Source organism: Hesperophylax consimilis, chromosome 26, assembly GCF_061612785.1.
Source record: "Hesperophylax consimilis isolate HC1 chromosome 26, BYU_Hcon_1.0, whole genome shotgun sequence".
In the NCBI taxonomy this organism is placed as follows: Eukaryota; Metazoa; Arthropoda; class Insecta; order Trichoptera; family Limnephilidae; genus Hesperophylax; species Hesperophylax consimilis.
In genome coordinates, this window is record NC_142861.1 from 16,870,909 (window position 1) to 16,891,171 (window position 20,263).

At 38.5% G+C, this 20,263-nt stretch overlaps 1 protein-coding gene across 1 annotated transcript in view; it reads left to right on the forward strand.

The window, feature by feature from the left end:
• Positions 1 to 20,263, forward strand: part of LOC149411202 (ATP-binding cassette sub-family C member 4-like) — a 125,493-nt gene that overhangs the window by 99,611 nt on the left and 5,619 nt on the right. The window contains exons 6-20 of the mRNA XM_089647686.1: positions 87 to 284; positions 1,247 to 1,481; positions 3,461 to 3,660; positions 8,362 to 8,526; positions 9,022 to 9,159; positions 9,598 to 9,765; positions 10,508 to 10,654; positions 10,764 to 10,975; positions 11,259 to 11,638; positions 13,430 to 13,660; positions 14,279 to 14,385; positions 14,956 to 15,079; positions 16,453 to 16,623; positions 17,209 to 17,336; positions 18,502 to 18,624. Of these exons, the coding sequence (XP_089503812.1) occupies positions 87 to 284; positions 1,247 to 1,481; positions 3,461 to 3,660; positions 8,362 to 8,526; positions 9,022 to 9,159; positions 9,598 to 9,765; positions 10,508 to 10,654; positions 10,764 to 10,975; positions 11,259 to 11,638; positions 13,430 to 13,660; positions 14,279 to 14,385; positions 14,956 to 15,079; positions 16,453 to 16,623; positions 17,209 to 17,336; positions 18,502 to 18,624 (2,727 nt within the window). The remainder of the gene's footprint in view (positions 1 to 86; positions 285 to 1,246; positions 1,482 to 3,460; positions 3,661 to 8,361; positions 8,527 to 9,021; positions 9,160 to 9,597; positions 9,766 to 10,507; positions 10,655 to 10,763; positions 10,976 to 11,258; positions 11,639 to 13,429; positions 13,661 to 14,278; positions 14,386 to 14,955; positions 15,080 to 16,452; positions 16,624 to 17,208; positions 17,337 to 18,501; positions 18,625 to 20,263) is intronic.

Sequence of the window (20,263 nt, forward strand, 5' to 3'; positions counted from 1 at the left end):
TGCTAACGCATTTACAAATTACTCTTCAGTGGATATAGTTGACGTAATTAATGTTCTAAGTTATAAATCAACTTCTGTGTGTCCAGGTCATCAAGATGTACGCCTGGGAAAAACCTTTTGAAAAGATCGTGTCCGCAGCGCGCGAGCATGAACTGTCAGCAGTTATGGGCGCCTCCTACTTGCGAGGAGTCTACATGAGCTTTATGGTGTTCACGGAGAGGGCGTCACTCTACATCACACTGCTGGCCTACTCGCTGATGGGGAACCCCATCTCTGCTCCTGCCGTAAGTAGCTACTATATGGCAGCTTGCAGATCCTGAAGCAGTCCTTGAAAGGTTCTTGGGAAGTTCTTAAAGACAGATTTCTGTAGGTAATTCTTTTGAAGATCCTGGGAGATTTCAAAGAGTTTTATTAGAAGTTCTTGAGCTTGAGATGTCCTTGATAATCTATGGGTTACACGGACTGTAGGTGATTCCTAATTCCTATGTAACCTGGAAGTTTCCATGTAGTTTCAACGGGAGTTCTTGAGAGATATCTGAGTCCAGATCTTCTAGTGGTGGTGAGATATCTGTTAAGACGCTCTGCGGTTCCTGGGATATTTATTACTTATATTGCATAGGTCTACGCGATTCTTGTAAGGATCCTATGAGTTTCCTGAGAGTTTACCGGTTAACTCTATAGGAGTCCTTGAAAGATTTCTGGTTTAAGATCTGGTGGTGAATCTTAATAAGATCCTGGAATGAATCTTAATAGATTCTAGAGAGATTCCAGCGAGATTTCAATGAGAGATGTTCTAGTAGTATCCAGGGTGTTTCTAGAGATAAACTGAAGAATCTGGGATATTGGAATTGAGTCGGGTATGGGTACCGCCGCCCCGGGAACCATTCATTGGATAATAAACACCTCTGCCATAGACCACGCCAAGTGGTTCGTTACGTTTGGTGACTTAGCAGGGGTGCCCGGATTCATATGGGCAATTTTTCTGGATCTTGGTGGTGGATGCGTTTGCCCACCAACTGCGTGGCAGGCCAGATCACGAGAGGCTGGTTGAGAGTGACCTTTTGACCTCTACATCAGGGCTCTCTCGGAATATCGTCTAGCACCGCAGTGGGAGGGATGATCATACGCCCGTCACTCCCGGATACACTGACCCCCATATTCCTAACCACCCCTCATGCCTTTTTCATTTCTCTCATTCCTTCCCTAAAAGTACCCATTTTCACAGCAATTAACTTTTTTCTTCCAGGTTTTCTCCCTGGCTCAGTTCTACAACCAGCTGCAAGGCACACTGGCCTTCCACTACCCCAACGCCGTGTCACAGGGCGCCGAATGCCTGGTCACCTGCACCAGGATCCAGGACTTCCTCATGCTGCAGGAGCGCGACCAGACCAAGGAGCTGCCCGACCTTAAGCCCAAGAAGAACGACAAGAAGATCTTCTCGGAGAAGTTCATCAGCAGGATGGAGGGAATTGGCAACCTGGGTAAGATTAAAAAAACACATTTTCAATAGTTGTCCTGGCTTGTCCAGAAAGCATTACCTACCTCAGTGCCAGTTCACTCACCTAGCGCCAATGTAATATTAGTTTAAGGTGATCCACCTCGACTTGTGACATTTGAAATCAGGTGAAATCACGCACTCCTTACTCACCTTTTTTGATACTAGGCAAAAAAAAACACCGCAATAAAGCATGTTTTATCTTATTTTGTGCAACTCTGGCATAAATATTAAAATGTTTTCCGATCATAATCTAAAAAATTTAATTTGCCACATTATACAATAAAACTACATCCAAAAATGGGTTCTTAAGTAGGAGATTTTGCACTTCAAAGCATTTTTTCTAGGCCTAATATTTTATTTTTTCTAGGCTTATAAAAAGACGTACCAAAAAATCAGACATTATGAAAGCAAAGACCAATATGTGTTCTACTCAGAATTAAATTAAAGCAATCAAATTTTCCAACCAAAAACGCATGATTTTGCTTAATCTTTACTTCGAAGCGGTTTAAGTACATTATAAATCTAATAAAAATATCCTTTGGATAAATTGAAGCTTTTCGTATATTTTCGTTTGAGTAGAATTAAAATAAAACATGTAATTACTCTATTAAAACACAAGCGTAAACTACAAAAAATTTATTTTTCATTAGAAATGTGAGATCCCATATATAACCCATATTATCTGTGACAGTTTCCTTTGATAATTTTTTTTTCTTTCTTATAAAATTATTCGGAAAATAATTTTTTTACAAACACTTTTCCGCTAAAACAGAGCGTTTTTAGACTCTGTTTTCCGAGCGATTTTAATGCCTTTTTCCTATACTCGTGGTGATATAGGACACACAAAAAATATACAAATTTTTTTAATGATAAACTAATGTTTATAAGTCAAGGTTTTATGCATAGCATAAAGCATAACAAATAATTATAAGCAATAATTAGTCGCCTGAACTATCATCTCACTAGATGGCGTCGAGACATATTATATCTTCATTTGTTGGTGAAACGCCATCTAGTGAGAAATTTAGCACTAACAAAGCCTTTCCTAAAAAAAATAAAGTTGATTGTTTACAGGTGGAAAAAATATAATAAGCAGTTGATTGAGACATAGCTCTGTGGTTTCAGAGCACCTGACCGGACATCAGAAGGCACGGGTTCAATTCCTGTTGGCGGCATTTATTTTTACTCGGGAGATATTTTCAATTTGATATTTCAGGCGACTAATTATTGCTTATGATTATTTGTTTTACAAATTTTTGGTTTTTGTTTTCTTAAGCTAGGCTTAAGAGATATTTCAGTTCGTCCCAACCCAATCTGACTCGCAACATTCTTGAGTACATTTATAAAATCGGCCGTTAATGTTTACAGCATTCTTGTTTGCGATGATGGATTAAAGAAATTTTATTTCATGTGCTTTTTACAAGGGAGTCAGACACGTGCACAGTTGCAACCAATATAATATCACGTATCAACTAGACAGATGATTGCAATGATATTGCAAAGATATCAACGATATTTCTCGGAAAATCTGCGTAAAAATATTTCCCACGACAATAGGAAGAGAAATCGGTCAATTATCGTGTATTATTCCGATATTGAGATATCACGAAGACTTCGCGAATTTATTGCGAAATACCAATGAGTCATTCAAATAAATCACCGTACCAGTATATTGTGAATTTGGTGTTGTTAACATTAATTACAAAAATATGCATCAGTCAGAGTGGTAAATACTCGCAAGTAAAAAACTGTCATTTCATTTTTCTTGAAATGACACAAGCTGTGTTTTGTGACAGATCAAAATTGCCAGTTACTTCGCAACTCTTTTTCCCACAAATTCCTTCAGTCTCACAGCACAAACAAAGTGGAACTTCCTTAGTCCGCTGGTTTTTCACTGGCTTTTGGCAGTAAGGATATAGTGGATGATAAACGAAATATCATTAACAAATAACCATTTTTCAGGATTCGAAACCGACGGACACAAGAAATGCGACCTTCCGCAGATGGGTGAAGGATTGGACAAGGATGGCAGTAAGAACTCAGGCATCATGCTTAAGGACATGATCGCCTCCTGGGGCCAGCAGCCCACTCTGAATAACGTTTCCCTGACTATTCCTCAAGGGAAACTGTGCGCTATCATCGGCTCTGTGGGCGCTGGAAAGGTAATTCTAACTAATGTACATTCAACGGTTTGCTTGCACCATGGGCGTAGCAACATACACTCAAAAAACATTCCCTAATTTTCCCTCTCGGAAACTGTGAAAGGTTTTCTTATCTTATGAGGTCGAATGCCTCTTCTGAACCACGTTTCCCTAACTATCCCTGAAGGGAAACTGTGCCCTATCATCGGTTCCGTGGGCGCTGGAAAGGTTATTCTAATACTAAATTATATTTTAAATGTTTTCTTGCCCCCTGAGCGTAACAATCCAGCTTCAAAACATTTCCCTAACTTGCGCCATCATCGCACATCATTTTTAAACTCACATTTGCAATGTATTGTTGCCTTCAGGGGTCAACTGGCAGCCCTCGACAATGTTTCCCTAACTTTCCCTCAAGGGAAACTGTATGCCACTAACGAACTTAATTTTTAAACATATATTTGCAAGGTTTTCTCGTATTATGGGGTCAACCAGCCGTTCTCAACAATGTTTCCATAACTTTCCATCATGAGAAACTATGAGACATCATCGCACATCATTTTAAACTCACATTTGCAATGTTTTGTTGCCTTAAGGGGTCAACTGGCGGCCAATGGGTCGACAATGTTTCCCTAAATTTCCCCTAAGGGAAACTGTGTGCCACCATCAAAAATATTTTTTAAATATATATTTGCAAGGTTTTTTCGCATTCTCGGGTCAACTAGCCGCCCTCAACAATGTTTCCCTAACTTTCCCTCAAAAGAAACTGCGCGCTACCATTAATTAGGTTTCTTGAATACTTAAAAAATTTTCTTTTTGATATTTTTCGATTTGGTAAAAGTAAGATTGAATGCGAAGGAAATGGATGGACTAAGCATAGACGAAACATGGAACCACATAAAAGTGTGTCTTTTTGAATCTGCTAGGGAGGTTTGTGGAATAAGTACGCAAGGTAGGAAGAAAGGTGATGCATGGTGGGATGATGAGATTAAAGCACTGGTCTCAGAGAAGAAGAAAGCATGGTTATGTCTGATTGCGGCTGGCAGTGCTTCCAGCGAAGAGAAGTATCGAGCGAAAGAAGTATATAAGGAATGTAAGAAAAAAGTAAGAGTTGGAGTGAAAGAACGAAAGAAACGCCTGGAAGAGGAAGAAGGAATGAAAATGACAAACCATTTCCAAGAAAACATTAAATTGTTTTGGAAAGAAGTCAAAAGGTCCCGGAGTGGCCCAGAAAACGGAAGCATGAAAGTGATAAAATCAAAAGATGGAAAAATGTTGACGAATGAGGAAAAAATAAAAGAGAGATGGATGAATTATTTCGAGGAAGTCTTCGAAAGCGAAGTGAGTGACAGTGATTCCAGTGGCGAATCAGATATGAATGACGATGGAGTGAATTTAACCGAAATTAGCATGGATGAGATAGAAAGTTCGATTAAATGTATGAAGAATGGTAAGGCTGTCGGGTTTGACAATATTGCTGCTGAATATTTTAAAGGAGGTAGCCGTATAATTCTCACATGGTTGTGCAATCTTTTTAACCAATGTTTAAAGGAAGGTTATACGCCTTTAGATTGGAGAAGGGCTGTGATTATGCCATTATACAAAGGTAAAGGGTCACGTATGGAATGTGGGAATCATAGGGCTATTAGCCTGCTAAGTTCAGTTGGCAAGCTGTATGGTAGAATTTTGATTGAAAGAGTAAGAAAGGAAACAAAAGATAAAATATGGGATGTGCAAGGTGCTTTTATGAGTGGTAGGGGGTGCATGGACCAGATCTTCTCATTGCGTATGCTCACTGAAAAGTTTCTGGCAAAAAACCAGAAACTTTTCTGTGCCTTTGTAGATCTACAAAAAGCATACGACCGAGTCGACAGGAAAAAGCTATGGAAGGTGTTGTCCAAGTATGGAGTGAATACAAATCTGACTCAGGCAATTGCGTCTCTGTATGAGGGAAGCGTTGCATGTGTTAGGGTGAACGGTGATTTTACGGGGTGGTTTGATATCACAAAAGGTGTTAAACAAGGCTGCGTAATGTCACCGTGGTTATTCAATCTATACATGGATAATTGTATGCAAGAATTGAAAGAGGTGGGATTGGGTGCGAATTTGAATAATTTGAAAGTATGTTGCCTTCTTCTTCTTCTTTCGTATGGTGGGGGGTCAGAGGGGGACATCTAGATCTGCGAGCCATTTTAGGGCCTCAGGCGTCGCCATGTGGACCTCATCAATCCCGCCGGGGAATGAATGGAGCGGACATTCGTTGACCACATGTTCGGTAGTCTGCACCGCACCACATTCACACATCGCCGACTCTTTAAGGCCCCATCTGTGCATCATGTGGGCACAGCGGCTATGGGAGCACCTTAACCTATTGATGGCGGACCAGGTTTTGCGAGGCAGTGAGAACCCAGGCTGTCTCTCGGTGGGGTCCTGTATGAGATGGGCATTTCCCACGTTGGCCGTTTGCCACTCAAGTTTCCACCTATCTTCTGGGGTGAGAGGTAGTCGGAGGAGCCTCTCTCCTTCCGCCCAGAAGGGCTTTCGGGACTTCAAGCGGCATGCCGGGTGGGAGACGACATCTTCGTGTAGAGGTATTGCGCTTTTTATATAGTATGTTGCCTGTTGTATGCTGATGATGCGGTGTTGATTGCTAATAGTATAGAAGACCTACAGTCTCTCGTGTCTAGGATGAACGAAGTATGCATGAAGAATGAGTTAATGATGAATGTAAGTAAGTCTAAAGTAATGGTGTTTGAAAGAGAGAGTACGAAAACAGTGTGCAATATAATTGTGAATGAGGAATACTTGGAGCAGGTGGATGAGTTTGTGTATTTAGGAAGTATGTTTACGAGAGATGGGAAGGCTGACAGAGATATTGAAAGAAGGGTAAATGCAGGTAATTCCGTTAATGGAGGACTGAACGCAGTTGGCGCTAACAAAAAATTGTCCAAAGAAGCGAAGTTAGCAGTCCACAACGGAGTGCTGGTACCTACCTTGATGTATGGAAGTGAGGCATGGAACTGGCAAAGAAAGGATGAAAGTAGATTGAATGCTGTTGAAATGAGATCCCTGAGGCGTATGTGTGGTAAAACCATGTTTGATCGTGTGAGGAATGTGGAGATCCGCAAAGAGTGCAAGGCTGATGTAAGCGTAATGAGTAAGATTAAGAAAGGGACGCTTAGATGGTTTGGGCATGTAGAGCGAATGAGCGAAGATAGGAGTGTAAGGAGGATATATGATGCAAATGTGAATGGTAGCAGAAGTCGGGGACGCCGGAGGAAGACATGGTACGATCAAGTGAATCAGATACTCGAGTCGGGCCATGTCAAGAGTCAGAATAATAGAAGAGTATGTATGAGACGATGTATGAATGTGAATGAGGCAAGGAGTGTGTGCCAAGACCGAGTTGTTTGGCGGTCCGTCCTCTCTGCCTACCCCTGCGGGGAAACGGCGTGATGGTTAGTTAGTTAGTTAGTTAGTTAAGATTTATTTGGTACATATCCCATTTTTCCTTCAGTCATTACTGGCAAACTGTAATATTTATTCCCATTACAAACCGAAAGAGATAGGGTCCCATTAGCTCAGTTGGTAGAACAGTGCCCCGGCAAGGAAAGGGTCCTGGTTTTAAGTCCTATATGTGACCGTATCTTTTCCGATTTTTCTGTTTCAAATTTTCGTTAAAGAATCGTTAATATTGTATTCAATAATTAAATATTACAATTTCAGGTTTTACGTTATTTTTAAGTTATTCCAATATTTTAAAAGTTTAACCATTTGAACATTAAAATTATTTCCGAGGTTTTGCAATTATTAAACCAAGTGTGCTACGATTTACTGAGAACTTGGATTCCACATACATTTTCCCGAAGAATGTGCGTACAATAACATTATTGCAATGAGCAATAATTATAATGACTTTATCTGTGACGGTGGTATTTTCTACATTACTTCAAAGGAATAATAATTATTATTTGGTTTCACTTTCATAACATAATAGTTTTTCCCATTTTTTTCTCTTTTTCTCTACTATTAAGTTAATGACATATATTGAATGACGTATGTTCTTTTCCAAGTGTTTAATTTGTCTTTTCTTCGAACAATAACAGCCAGAATTGCATTTGTGTCTCCCAAACAATCAAGATTTTCTTACGTTTGTTAGCTATTACCTACTTACCTATACGCTCATCTCTCTTCAGTATCGAATCTGCAAATTCAATTTTAAAATGACAAAAAACAAAAATTGGAACAAATCTACTTTCTCCAATCTTCTTCATTTTTATTTCTTTGTTCGCAGATCGATTTTTGATGTTTGAATATATTGAATAAGAAGACTTTCCGGTATTCAGAATCATGTCTAAAAAGGAACTCCTGGAAATAAACCACCAATTTTAATATAAATTTCAATTTGGGATGCGGATATGGGTACCGTTGTCCCGTAAACCATTCTGTAGATATTTGATAACCAACACCTCTGAGAATAGTTCACTTCAAGTGGTTCGCTATGGTTGGTGACTTATCAGAGGTGCCCTGGTTCATGGAGGGAGGTTTGTTCAGGTCTTCATACCCTTTTCCTATCAAGAACTTCCTTTGATTTCCTCCCTTTCCTTAAAAAGACCCTCTACAAAGGATCTGGTGGCGTTGACCATTGGAGAAACTGTTTTCCGTTGTGGTGTTAATGTTAAAAAATGTTTTTTTGAAGTCTAGTTTGTCATTATCTTTTTCCAGAGTTCTTTTCTTCAGCTCCTGCTGAAAGAGTTACCGCAGAACAGCGGCCAGCTTAAGATGAGCGGGTCCATCTCCTACTCCAGCCAGGAACCTTGGCTCTTTGTCGCCACAGTCAGAAACAACATCCTCTTTGGACTGCCTTATGACCAGGAGAGATACAAAGAGGTATAATCATTGAATCTTTTGCAGTATAGCTCACAAGGCGCAAGTTGTCTCAAAAGCAATTGAAACTTTTAGATTTATGAACATTATAAACCCCAAGCGTGTCTAAGTTTTGTCTTTCAAAACTACTCCTGCCAGCTTATTTTGGTCGCCGACTATCTTCCATCCTTGTCAAAGGCCTTTACCAGCCAAGCTGGTACAGTTTTATAAAAAAACTGCTTGTCTCATCAAACATTCTTAGTATAACTCATAGTTTTTGTACTTGTCCTAGTCTGCCAAATTTATACAATTCAAACAAAGATTCATTTATGGATCTTCTTCAAAATATCGAAAATCTTTCGATCTTCTTGGTGAATACGTTCTGATCTACGTGTATAGCTTAATTGTAGTAGATAATTTAGATTTATAACAGATAATTCTAACCTTTTAAGTTTTCTGCCCACTGCAATACCTTAAAATTTAGAATAAAACGCTCATAAATTCAATACTTTTACGCAGGTGGTGAAAGTGTGTGCTCTGGAAGCCGATCTTCAACAGTTTCCACGTGGAGACCAGACCCTGGTAGGGGAGAGAGGAGTCTCTCTGTCAGGAGGACAGAGGGCCAGAATCAACCTGGCCAGGGCCGTCTACAGACAGGTGATCATCTCATTTAAATATTTATACATATGTTAATATTTAGATCCACAACTAGGTACTTGTTGTTCATGTCTGAGGTCTGTGATGCTGGAGAATGTCGTAACTGAAGAAGACTTTCGCTTTCAGTCAGCCTTCAGGCCTGGAGTTCTGCAAGGTCGTTTTCAAGTGAACAGTTGATATTAAAGCCTTTTTATATTCCCTGGGGGTTTCTGTCCCTCGTCTTTCAATGGGCCGTGCGATAATCTAGAAGACATGGAGCCATTACAGCGGGATATAAAGAAAAGTTCCACTCACTGTGGGCATAGCAGCGTTCAGTTACTTGCCGATCTTTAAATTATCTGTAATCTTTTAGTCAGCTGTCCCGTGTAGATCTTACAGCCTCCACTCTCTCATTTAACAATAACACCACATGCTTAAATGTGTTTTCTCGCCATGCAGGCAGACATATATCTTCTGGATGACCCCCTATCAGCTGTGGACGCACCAGTAGGCAGACACTTGTATGAAAACTGCATCGAGGGGTACCTGGCAGGCAAGACGAGGGTTCTAGTCACCCACCAGCTGCATTACCTGCAGGGGGCGGATCTGATCATTGTACTTAAAGACGTAAGTGACAAATTCTAATAGAAAAGATTTAAAAACCACAAATTATTAGTAAGGGATGAAAAATGGCCAGGTACGTTTTTCCCGCTATTTTCTTGTGCTCTCTTCTTTTTGCCTGTATTATCTTCTGCTATTTTCTTTTATCTAAATTTTAAAACTTTTGTTTTGTATTATTCTTATTTTTATATCTTTTTATTATGTACCTCCTTTAACTGAGTTTTTTTCGTTAAAATTATAGTTTTTCTGTCATATTTTTGTTCAGTTGGAAGGATATTTAAAAGCTCCATAATTCGTGATGGAAATTTCTTCCTGAACTGATAAATTGGATTGAACGCAGAGCTCACCGCTTGAGAGTTTTTGCTACAAAAGCTTCAGCACATAGGTTTTATTTATTTGTTGTGAAAAACAGTGAATCGTATTACATTTCACAAAATTTACAATTTACATATATCAATACATTAATTACATCAGTTGAGAGTAAGATAGAACAACAAGAGAAGTTTATTGCAGTCACTAAAGTTTAACTGAAAAATATCTACCTCAGAAGAAAGTGGTTTAAGAGTGTAGTCATTTCCTCGAAAGGCATGATCATTGGTTAGTCCTGCCTCTTGGAAAAATAAAAAAAACCTGTGCTGCCTAGCTCTGATAAAGTTATTGGGGACTCTGGAACATGTAATATGTTCCAGTATTTGTTAAAATTTTATTGTCAGGTTATTCGTACCTGTTTCATTGTTTTTTGTTCTAGGGCCAAGTGGAAAACATCGGAACTTACAATGAACTGGCCGCATCAGGGAAGCAATTCTCTCAGCTGCTGCTGGATATCGAGGAAACTAGTGCCGAGGACGAGGAGAGAGCCAAAACTCGCAAGGAGGCACTTCATACATCGGTTCTGGTGAGTACAGATTCCAAGACAAGGCCCGTCCAGGTGTCCCCATTCCGCGGTTCTCTGCCTCTTCTCGTACAATCTATTGAATTTATTAACATATATTGATCTCTTCTAGTCGGGGACCAGCAAGGATTACAGGCCCGACCAGGACCAGATGGAAGCAGAGCAGGAGGTGGAAGAAGAATCCGGCAAGGGCAGGGTGGGTGCCTCGCTGTACTGGCGATACTGGGCCGCTGCAAAGAACAACTCGCTCTTCTGCTTCATGCTACTGGCCATGGTCTTCGGACAACTCACAGCCACCTTCTCAGACTATTGGGTCACCTTTTGGTAAGCTCTACATTTTGTTTAGTTATTTGACAAATGAGAAGAATGGAAATAAGCCTACCACAACTAAGAATATTTAACAAACTAGCAGGAGAAAGCAGTGGTGGGAAGCCCATGCTTAGATAATTGTGATGGATAGTGTGAAGAAAAAAACTGCATTTGAGAATGACGCAGTAGATATTTTAGATAACGCTGAGTGCTGTAGTCTAGATTTTGATTTCGAGCTCTCGCGGTTTCATCTCGTTACAAATTTAAATACCAATTCAAAATGTCTTCATTTTCTCAGGTCCAACGAGCAGAGCAAAATCGACCTTCAAAACTCCGATCGTCCAATGGAAGGGCGCCTTTATGCATCTGGTCTCATCTCCAACCAATCCCAGGGCATCTACGCCTACCCTGGTCACCTGCTGAAGCCTGGCCATCTCTCTGGGTCAGGCCCCAATCACACCGCTCCCGTCTTCTCCATATGGGACCATGTTGGACCACTGACCACTGCAGAATATCTCTATGTGTATACGGGCATCATCTTTGCCTGTGTTTTCTTTGTCACGGCCAGGAGCTTTGTGTTCTATCAGTGCTGCATGAGATCCTCCAAAGGTCTTCATAATGAGATGTTCAGGAAGATGCTGAGGGGAACTATGAGATTCTTCGATACCAACCCGTCTGGTAAGTTATAATTGTCGTATCTATATATGGCTTTCACCCTTCAAGGTTTTGTTAGGCCATCATTTCAAATTATTGAGAGAGGAAAGGCGGTCGGTGGCTGAGTTGACATCGCGTTTGGGTCCCAACCAGGCGTAGTGTGTTCGATTTCTCGGCTGGCCTCCTCCATCACAACACAAGCAACATTTTCTGCTTATTGTGGTGTTAGTAGGAGATTTAAAAATATTTTCAGGTTATTCTTAACCCGGGAATGTTTGTCTTTCTTTTTAAAAACAATTGTTATTTTAAAATATTTATGCAAATTTCATAATTTTGTGGAATATTAGAGTTAGTTCAGACTTACATAGAAATAAGTTGTTGAATGGGGAGGGGGAATTTTAGATAAGGCTTGATAGAAGGTATGATATTATTGATTTGTTTAAAGAGGGAATCCTTATATATAAATTATTTTCGAAAAAGTTTGAGCATTTTTTGTACTGCATATTATTCTGTTCATGATGAAGCATCATGTCGATCCCAATCTTATATATCAAGACATCAATGTCCACTAAGTAAACCAGCATTAAATCATGTCATTACTGTCTCATTTCAAAGTTGTAAGCAACTCATCGCTTTACCTATATCATAAATTCAACACATCTTTCATACAATACTTTGTCAAGTCGTCCATGTTCACCTCAATTCAATTTATCTTGTGAACAATCTTTCCTGACTTCATGATCGCCGACACTACAATTTATCTTGTGAACAATCTTTCCTGACTTCATGATCGCCGACACTACAATTTATCTTGTGAACAATCTTTCCCGACTTCATGATCGCCGACACTACAATTTATCTTGTCAACAATCTTTCCTGACTTCATGATCGCCGACACTACAATTTATCTTGTGAACAATCTTTCCTGACTTCATGATCGCCGACACTACAATTTATCTTGTGAACAATCTTTCCTGACTTCATGATCGCCGACACTACAATTTATCTTGTGAACAATCTTTCCTGACTTCATGATCGCCGACACTACAATTTATCTTGTGAACAATCTTTCCTGACTTCATGATCGCCGACACTACAATTTATCTTGTGAACAATCTTTCCCGACTTCATGATCGCCGACACTACAATTTATCTTGTCAACAATCTTTCCTGACTTGACGATCGCCGACACTACAATTTATCTTGTGAACAATCTTTCCTGACTTCATGTTCGCCGACACTACAATTTATCTTGTGAACAATCTTTCCTGACTTCACGATCGCCGACACTACAATTTATCTTGTTAACAATCTTTCCTGACTTCACGATCGCTGACACTACATTTTCGCCGTGATTCTATTTTCATAATAACTTATTTGTATTTTGCAAATTTTCGCTTTTGTAAATGGTTCCAGCTTACCTGATAATATGTTTATACATTTATAAAAATAGTACATAATCTACCGTAAGTAGTTTCCCCAGAATAGTTAGCTGTATTCAGAAAAATGTTGGTTAATTTTGGCACATACTCTCAATGCGTCTTGCAAGTAATCATTAAAATCCAACTACTGAGATCATAGTCTTTGGAGTACTAAAAAAAAACAGAAAGATTAATCTGTGATTGATGCATTTTAGGACTAATCTACTATTGCTTCTCCGAGTACATCGGGGCAGAGTATGATTAGGTTATGTTTGTTGTTTGTTATTTTTCTTCAGTTATCTTCAATGATCTATTTTTTAATGGAACCGTTTGAAAGAGATCATTTCGAACATCTCAACTAAAACTAATAAATTATCATATCATCAATTTTCAGGACGAATCCTCAATCGCTTCTCCAAGGACGTTGGCGCAGTGGACGAACTGCTGCCCCGAGCTTACATTGAGGTGTTCCAGATCTGGCTAGTGTTCCTCTCGATCATGGGGCTAGTGAGTGCCACCAACCCTTGGCTGCTGATGCCCATTGCCTTCATCCTTCTGGTCTTCTATCTGGCTCTTCAGCTGTACCTCAATACGGCACAGGATGTGAAGAGGCTAGAGAGTGTTTGTGAGTAATGTTTTTGTCTTTTAAAAAATAATTCCCATTACAAAACTCCTATAAACTAACTAACCATCACGCCTTTTCGCAGCGAGTGTCCATAAGGAACTAATTATATTTCTTTCTTTAAAGTAGCTGCATACATTTGCAGCAAAGGGTCAAACGAATGTATGAGCTGATTCGTGACGAATAGTATTTTAGTTTTGCTTTTTTATAAACACGCAAATAATTGATTGGTGAAGGGAATATTTTTAATTAATAACGTAAATCGAGTAACTGAATGGAAATTAGTATTATTGTAGGAAACAGTGATGCCGTCAAAAGGGATGATAGTTTGATGGGAGTACAATAATTAGTTTCATACACTTTACTAGCCCTTTGTCCGCTTAATTACTTATTTGATAGTTTAGAGTGGCTCAAGTGCGTTGTGCGGCTCGTGAGTACGATTCCAATTCTTCGACAACAACCTTTCTTTCTGATGTGTTTTTCTTGAATTGATTTCTAATATTGTCAAAATATGTACAATCGTCATGGAGCGCTTATTTTTATGTTATTTTGTCCTTTATACAATAATAAATATTTGATTCTGATACATACTAATTTTGATGAAACCTATTCTGATTTTAGACAGGAGTCCGGTTTTCTCCCATCTGACAGCCTCCTTGAATGGTATTGTCACAATCAGGGCAGCCAATTCACAAAAGAGGCTCGTTGAAGAGTTTGATCAACTTCAGGTATGACCTTTCTTTCCTTTCTTTAATTTCCTTTTTTTCGTTTCTTTCTTCTATTTAATTTTTTCTTTTCTCACATTTCTCTCCTTTATTTCCTTTCATTCCTTACTTTCCTTTCTATTCTTTATTTTTTTCTTTCCTTACATTCCTTTCTTTTCTTTATTTTTTTCTTTCTGTTCTTTATTTCCTTTATTTCCCTCATTTTCCTTCATGCCCTTTTTTCCTATCTTTACTTTCTTTCTTTTCTATCCTTTCTTTCCTTTCGTTCCTGTCTTTCCTATCTTTACTTTCTTTCCTTTCTTTCTTTACTTTCCTTACTTTCCTCTCTTTGCTTTCTTTCCTTTCTTTTCTTTATTTTTTTCTTTCGTTTTTTTCTATCTGTTCTTTAATTCTTTTCTTTCCCTCATTTTCCTTCATGCCCTTCTTTCATATCTTTACTTTCTTTCTTTTCTTTCCTTTCTTTCCTTTCGTTCCTGTCTTTCCTCTCTTTACTTTCATTCCATTCTTGTCTACCTTTCCTTAAACTTGTTTTTAGATAGCAATGTTTTGAGAGCTTTATTTTTAACTTTTCAGGACGTCCATACCCTGGCCTGGTACCAGTACCTGGCCTGCAGCTGTACCCTGGGCTTCTGGTTAGACATTGTGTGCATCCTCTTTCTCGCCTGTGTCTGCTACTCCTTTATCTTCTTCGATGGAGGTAACTTACCTGACACGTCAGCTTAATATGCTTAGTAAGCAGTATGTAACCATGACGCACAATGAAACTCCTACGTATTTTGGCCAGTCCTCCTTTGCGAACTAGGCTAATTCAACATATCAATATATAAGGGTTGTTGACTTCTTTAATTCGGTGAATTCGGTGCAGTGTCATCATAATGGAATAGAGATCATATGAAGCACTTTTTCACAGTATCCTGCAATATCAATATAACGCCCCAATTAACAGAGTGACTCAACGATTCCCCATTGACCATCAACATTTTCAACGTCACTTACCGACAGTTCAGCAACTATTATTTGACGCATGTCAAAAAATAATAAATCTATGACCTTTTTATACTTGCATGCATCTCAAATTTGTAATCTTTTCCGTAATATATCAGTGCATGACCGTTGTATGGAGAATATGACTAAATAAATAAGTGTGGCCGTACAATACGTGTTATAATAATATACATGTTTATTATTTATTGTTATTAAGTTTAATTTGTAGAACTCCATTTTATTTTTTTATTTTTTATATATACAATAATATTATTATTGGGTTTATAAAAACAGTTTATTTATTTATAAACTCCAGTGTGACGAATGCAACGCTGTTTATGTTGGACAAACGGGCCGGTCCTTTAACACTAGGTTTAAAGAACATATAAGATCTTTTAAAAATAATAATAAAATACAATCTCAATTTGCCAAACATCTCCTAGATGAAAATCACTCACTTAATGATAATAATAAACCAACTCCGTTACACATACAAAATAAAGGCCGTAAACTGAATCTTTTAGAGCAGTTAGAAATTAACAAAAACTCTAATAATCCAAAAGCTATTCTAATTAATGAACAAACAAATATAATTCGTTCACCCCTACTAGATATCTTCAAACCTAATGCAAATATGAGTGCACTATGAAGTACTTAATTATGCTATTAAAATAACCCTATGAGTCATCGTTTGGGAATAACTAACATAAAGACATTCAGTCAAATTTAAACATTACACTAATTGGGGAAACTTTGCTGGGGTAATAACCATTAATAATTTTTGATATTTTACTTAGAAATCAATTAAGAAATCAGTAAATGAAATTAAAATACCTACCTAGAAATAATATAAATTTATCGTCTGTAAGTGGGCTACCCACAGTTTGATAATGCCTTCAGAGGGCGAAACAGCTGTCACGCGTAATAATAATTACACAGCAGAACTTGTTTAAAAATAAACTGTTTTTATAAACCCAACATGTTTATTATGTATATTATAATATGTAATAATTGTTAACCAAAGAGCTAGAAATGTGTAACTCTCAACAATACCTAAATTAATGATTTGTAATGTTGTATTTCCAGAGAATGTATCATCTGGAAATGTCGGTCTGGCCGTATCGCAGACCATGATCCTGATGGGCATGCTGCAGTTTGGCGTGAGGCAGATCGCAGAGGTGGTGGCGCAGATGACCAGCGTAGAGCGAGTACTGCAATACACCCGCATTCAGGAGGAACCTGGACTTGATCATGGAGGTAACTGACTAGAATGACCGTACCAAGAGTCCACAATATATTGCACAACAACTACCTTCTGTTGTGTGCATCAATTCATTGTCAAGCGGGTGACAATACAGTCAATGATAGCTTTTTGTTTGACAACCCCCCAAAAGGTACAGCAACTCTAATGAATCAGAGGGCTGGAAGTAGAGAATGGACGGCTACCTCGAGAGTGTTACCTTTTAGAGTAAGAATAACAGCATTGAATTTAATGTTTCAAAGACCCAATCACGACTGATTACTAAAAGGGATTGAAATGACAATCAAATCTCCAATGGAAGTTTTCTTCCCAACAAGTCTTCTATTGACATGGGCAACCTTAAGTGACCAGCTCAAGCGCAAGAGCTCCTTCGAAGCCAGAGTTAAGTTAACCTCTCAGACGCTGTGCGTTCTGTACAGAGCTCACAGATTCTTTAATAACTGTTGAATTTAGTTAATTTAATCCCAAAATATTCTCTCATCACTTTAGCAAAGAGAGCACATGTTTCGACATGATATATGATATGTGAATGATTTGTGGTGCAGGTGAACTGTTATAATAATTTTGTGTGTTTATTTCAGCCCGAGAGACTCCCAAAAGTTGGCCATCCACTGGAGCTATCTCCTTCACGGGCACCAAACTTTTCTACTCCCCCACCGACCCGCCCGTGCTCAAAGATCTCAACTTTGACATCAAGAGTGGCTGGAAGGTATGACTAAAGATAAACAGACTCTAAATCATAATTATATTATATTTTTTGGGGCAAAGTCATCTAAAACAAAGTTTTTGAATCAGGAATCATGCCTGCCAGATTCTCCAAACAGGTTCTATTGTAGTGTCTATAAATCACACTCAGCAATCTCAACTTGTCTATGATTCGTCTGTGCATTAGAGATGGTTTGGGTATTTATAGTATAATGACGTCTGAGTAATGTGTGTGTCTTATCTTAACCTTTCCGGGAGTATGGACGCTAATGAACGACGGTACACACTTTCGCCAAAGGAGTATGGACGGCTATGGACGACAGGGGTCGCACATATTCATATTCGATGCATATTCTGTAAATATGCATCGTATTGCCATCTATGGTCATATTCCTGTAACTTTACACCAATTTTAAACATTTTACATCATTATCGACAGAGATATCGGCTGTTATTTATTTTGCATACTATAATAAATTTTAATCAAAAAATATATTTTAAAAAAAAACTCACTCCCCAGAGCACGGCGAGCATTACGTAACTTACTCCCGGAAAGGTTAATTCAAAAGGTGGCTTATTACAGGTATATATGTGTATATTTATTAATTAAATCAAGATATTGGATAAACGATATACGAGTAATCAAACAAGGTAAAGAGAGTTGACCGTCCAAGTCGAAAGTCACAAATTCCATTGTTTATAACTTAATATGCATTGGCGAGCATGTCCGAGCGAGCATAACATCACAGGCCGAGCGATGAGCATTTATGTATGCATATTTGCTGGACTGATCCATCCACACATACAGAAATGTTCCTGTGACCTCATGCTCGGCCGGACTTGTTCGTACGTGAATACTAGACTTTTGTTAGAAGTGTCAGAAAAGACAGTTTTTCGCTAGTGGTGCTAGTATATTGTAAGTTGTTGGGTGTTTTTTGTCTTTGGTCAGCAGAGGCTACCATGGCAATCGATCTGTTCTTGAGAAATTGTGTTCAGGATGAGCTCCAGGGTATTGTTCGATGCAGCATTAACTTCCTTCATTTAATTTCTCCTCGAGACCTTATAATATCACCCATAATAGTGCAATCAGGAATTTTCTTGGATGAATTAATGAAGCAAGTTCTCCCTTTTCTTTTTGTCATGATTTTCACTTTATTATTTGATTACAGGTGGGAATAGTAGGACGAACAGGCGCAGGCAAGTCCTCTCTCATCGCAGCTCTGTTCAGACTTGCCCCAATGGAAGGGGACATCTCTATTGATGGAGTGCCCACTGGGGATGTCAGCTTACAGGTTGGTTCATTGGATATTTAATTAAACTGTTCAAAATCAGGAGCGGTGATGGCAAAAGAGCATTGGAGCAAAGCACTCCCAAAATTTCGGTCAATCTAAAGATAATAATTATCAACCGATAATAATACCACCAAAAATCAAAGCAAATAACAGTAGGAAATAATGTAATACTATAAAAGTATTAAGTTAAATTCAACCGGCTAGAATTTTCATTCTTTCTTTCACTTGTCGTAAGTAAGAGAAACGTCACATCAATTATCTATATGCGCAGAGTGCGAAAGTTGACCATAGTATTGAAATTTCTCCGAAACATGAACAGCGCTCACAAATGCCTCTTAAACTCTTTGGCGAGATGGCGTCACTTTAGTTCAAAGTACAAATACCGATAATTCCAGAAGGTCGATATAAGCTTCGAAATTACTAATTGTATCCTGTTCCTAGCCTTTTCCGTTAACCTGACCTGACGTAGGGATATATTGGCAATATTTTTAGCACACCACCCATTTTTGTGAGTACAAGCCGCCACTGTTCTAGATGATATTTGAGATTATAGTTTCCGTGCGTAGATGATTCTGCATAGAGCATGGATGATTCTGGTGACAGATTAAGTGATTAGTTGGTAAAGTAGATTGCTAGTTCTTCAGTTGAAATAGGCATGCGATGCTGTCTTGAGGTCAGAGAAACTTTTACATAAAAAGTGAACGGATATTAGCTTCCTGGCTGTGTTCTCGTCACCACTATAAAAAGTACTTGTTGTAAAGTAGGAGTTTTACAATCATCACAATAATATACAAAAAAGAAAACTTCAATGTTTTTGTTACATCATGAAAAGCGATGATTATAGGATAACCAAACTGGAAATTCAAGGAAAGACACTCACTGAGGGAGTTCATCAGACTATTAACAAGATACCCCCCCCCCCCCCCCCATGAGACACATGCAGCCATTAAGAATGTAAAGCACCAATCGCAGATTCAGTTACAGGTTGTTCCGTTCCTTCTCACCTTTTTAAAATTCACGTGCTTGACTCTCCAGATTATACTTTCTGTGGTCGAGAAATTTTAAGATCACATATTTTTGGTTGTCCTCCTCTAAACAAATTAATGTCCTCTCTTCTATCAAGACTTATCTAAAATTGCCTCCTATCCGTTCAACATCTCATCTCTTCTAAGTCTGAAACGGAGGGGAACTAATGAAGCTTTCGAATTGAAAGACCTCATCAGAGATGTGCTTTATTTCAAATAAATCCATTTCAAATGGAAATGCAAAATGCAAAATGGGTATTTTCCATTTTGCATTTTAAATGCTCTTCTAAAAACCATTTTGCATTTTGCATTTTAAATGCTTTTCTCAGTGCATTTTCCATTTTAAATGCTTTTTTGCAACATTCTTCCTACTATCTCCACACATCTTTTTTTCATAAGCCCCAAATATCAGTCGGTCCTCAACCTCGCTATGGAGAGATAATTTCCATTTGTCAAATTGCTCCCTGGTAGGAGCCCTGGCAATTGAGTGATACCATTACAAAAAATACTGATTCAAATACTGAACATGGGGCCATGACGCTGTAATATTAAATGTTAGATATAGTTTCTATGTTTTTACTTTGGCAACATTAGTCCCGCGCAAATTTTTTGTG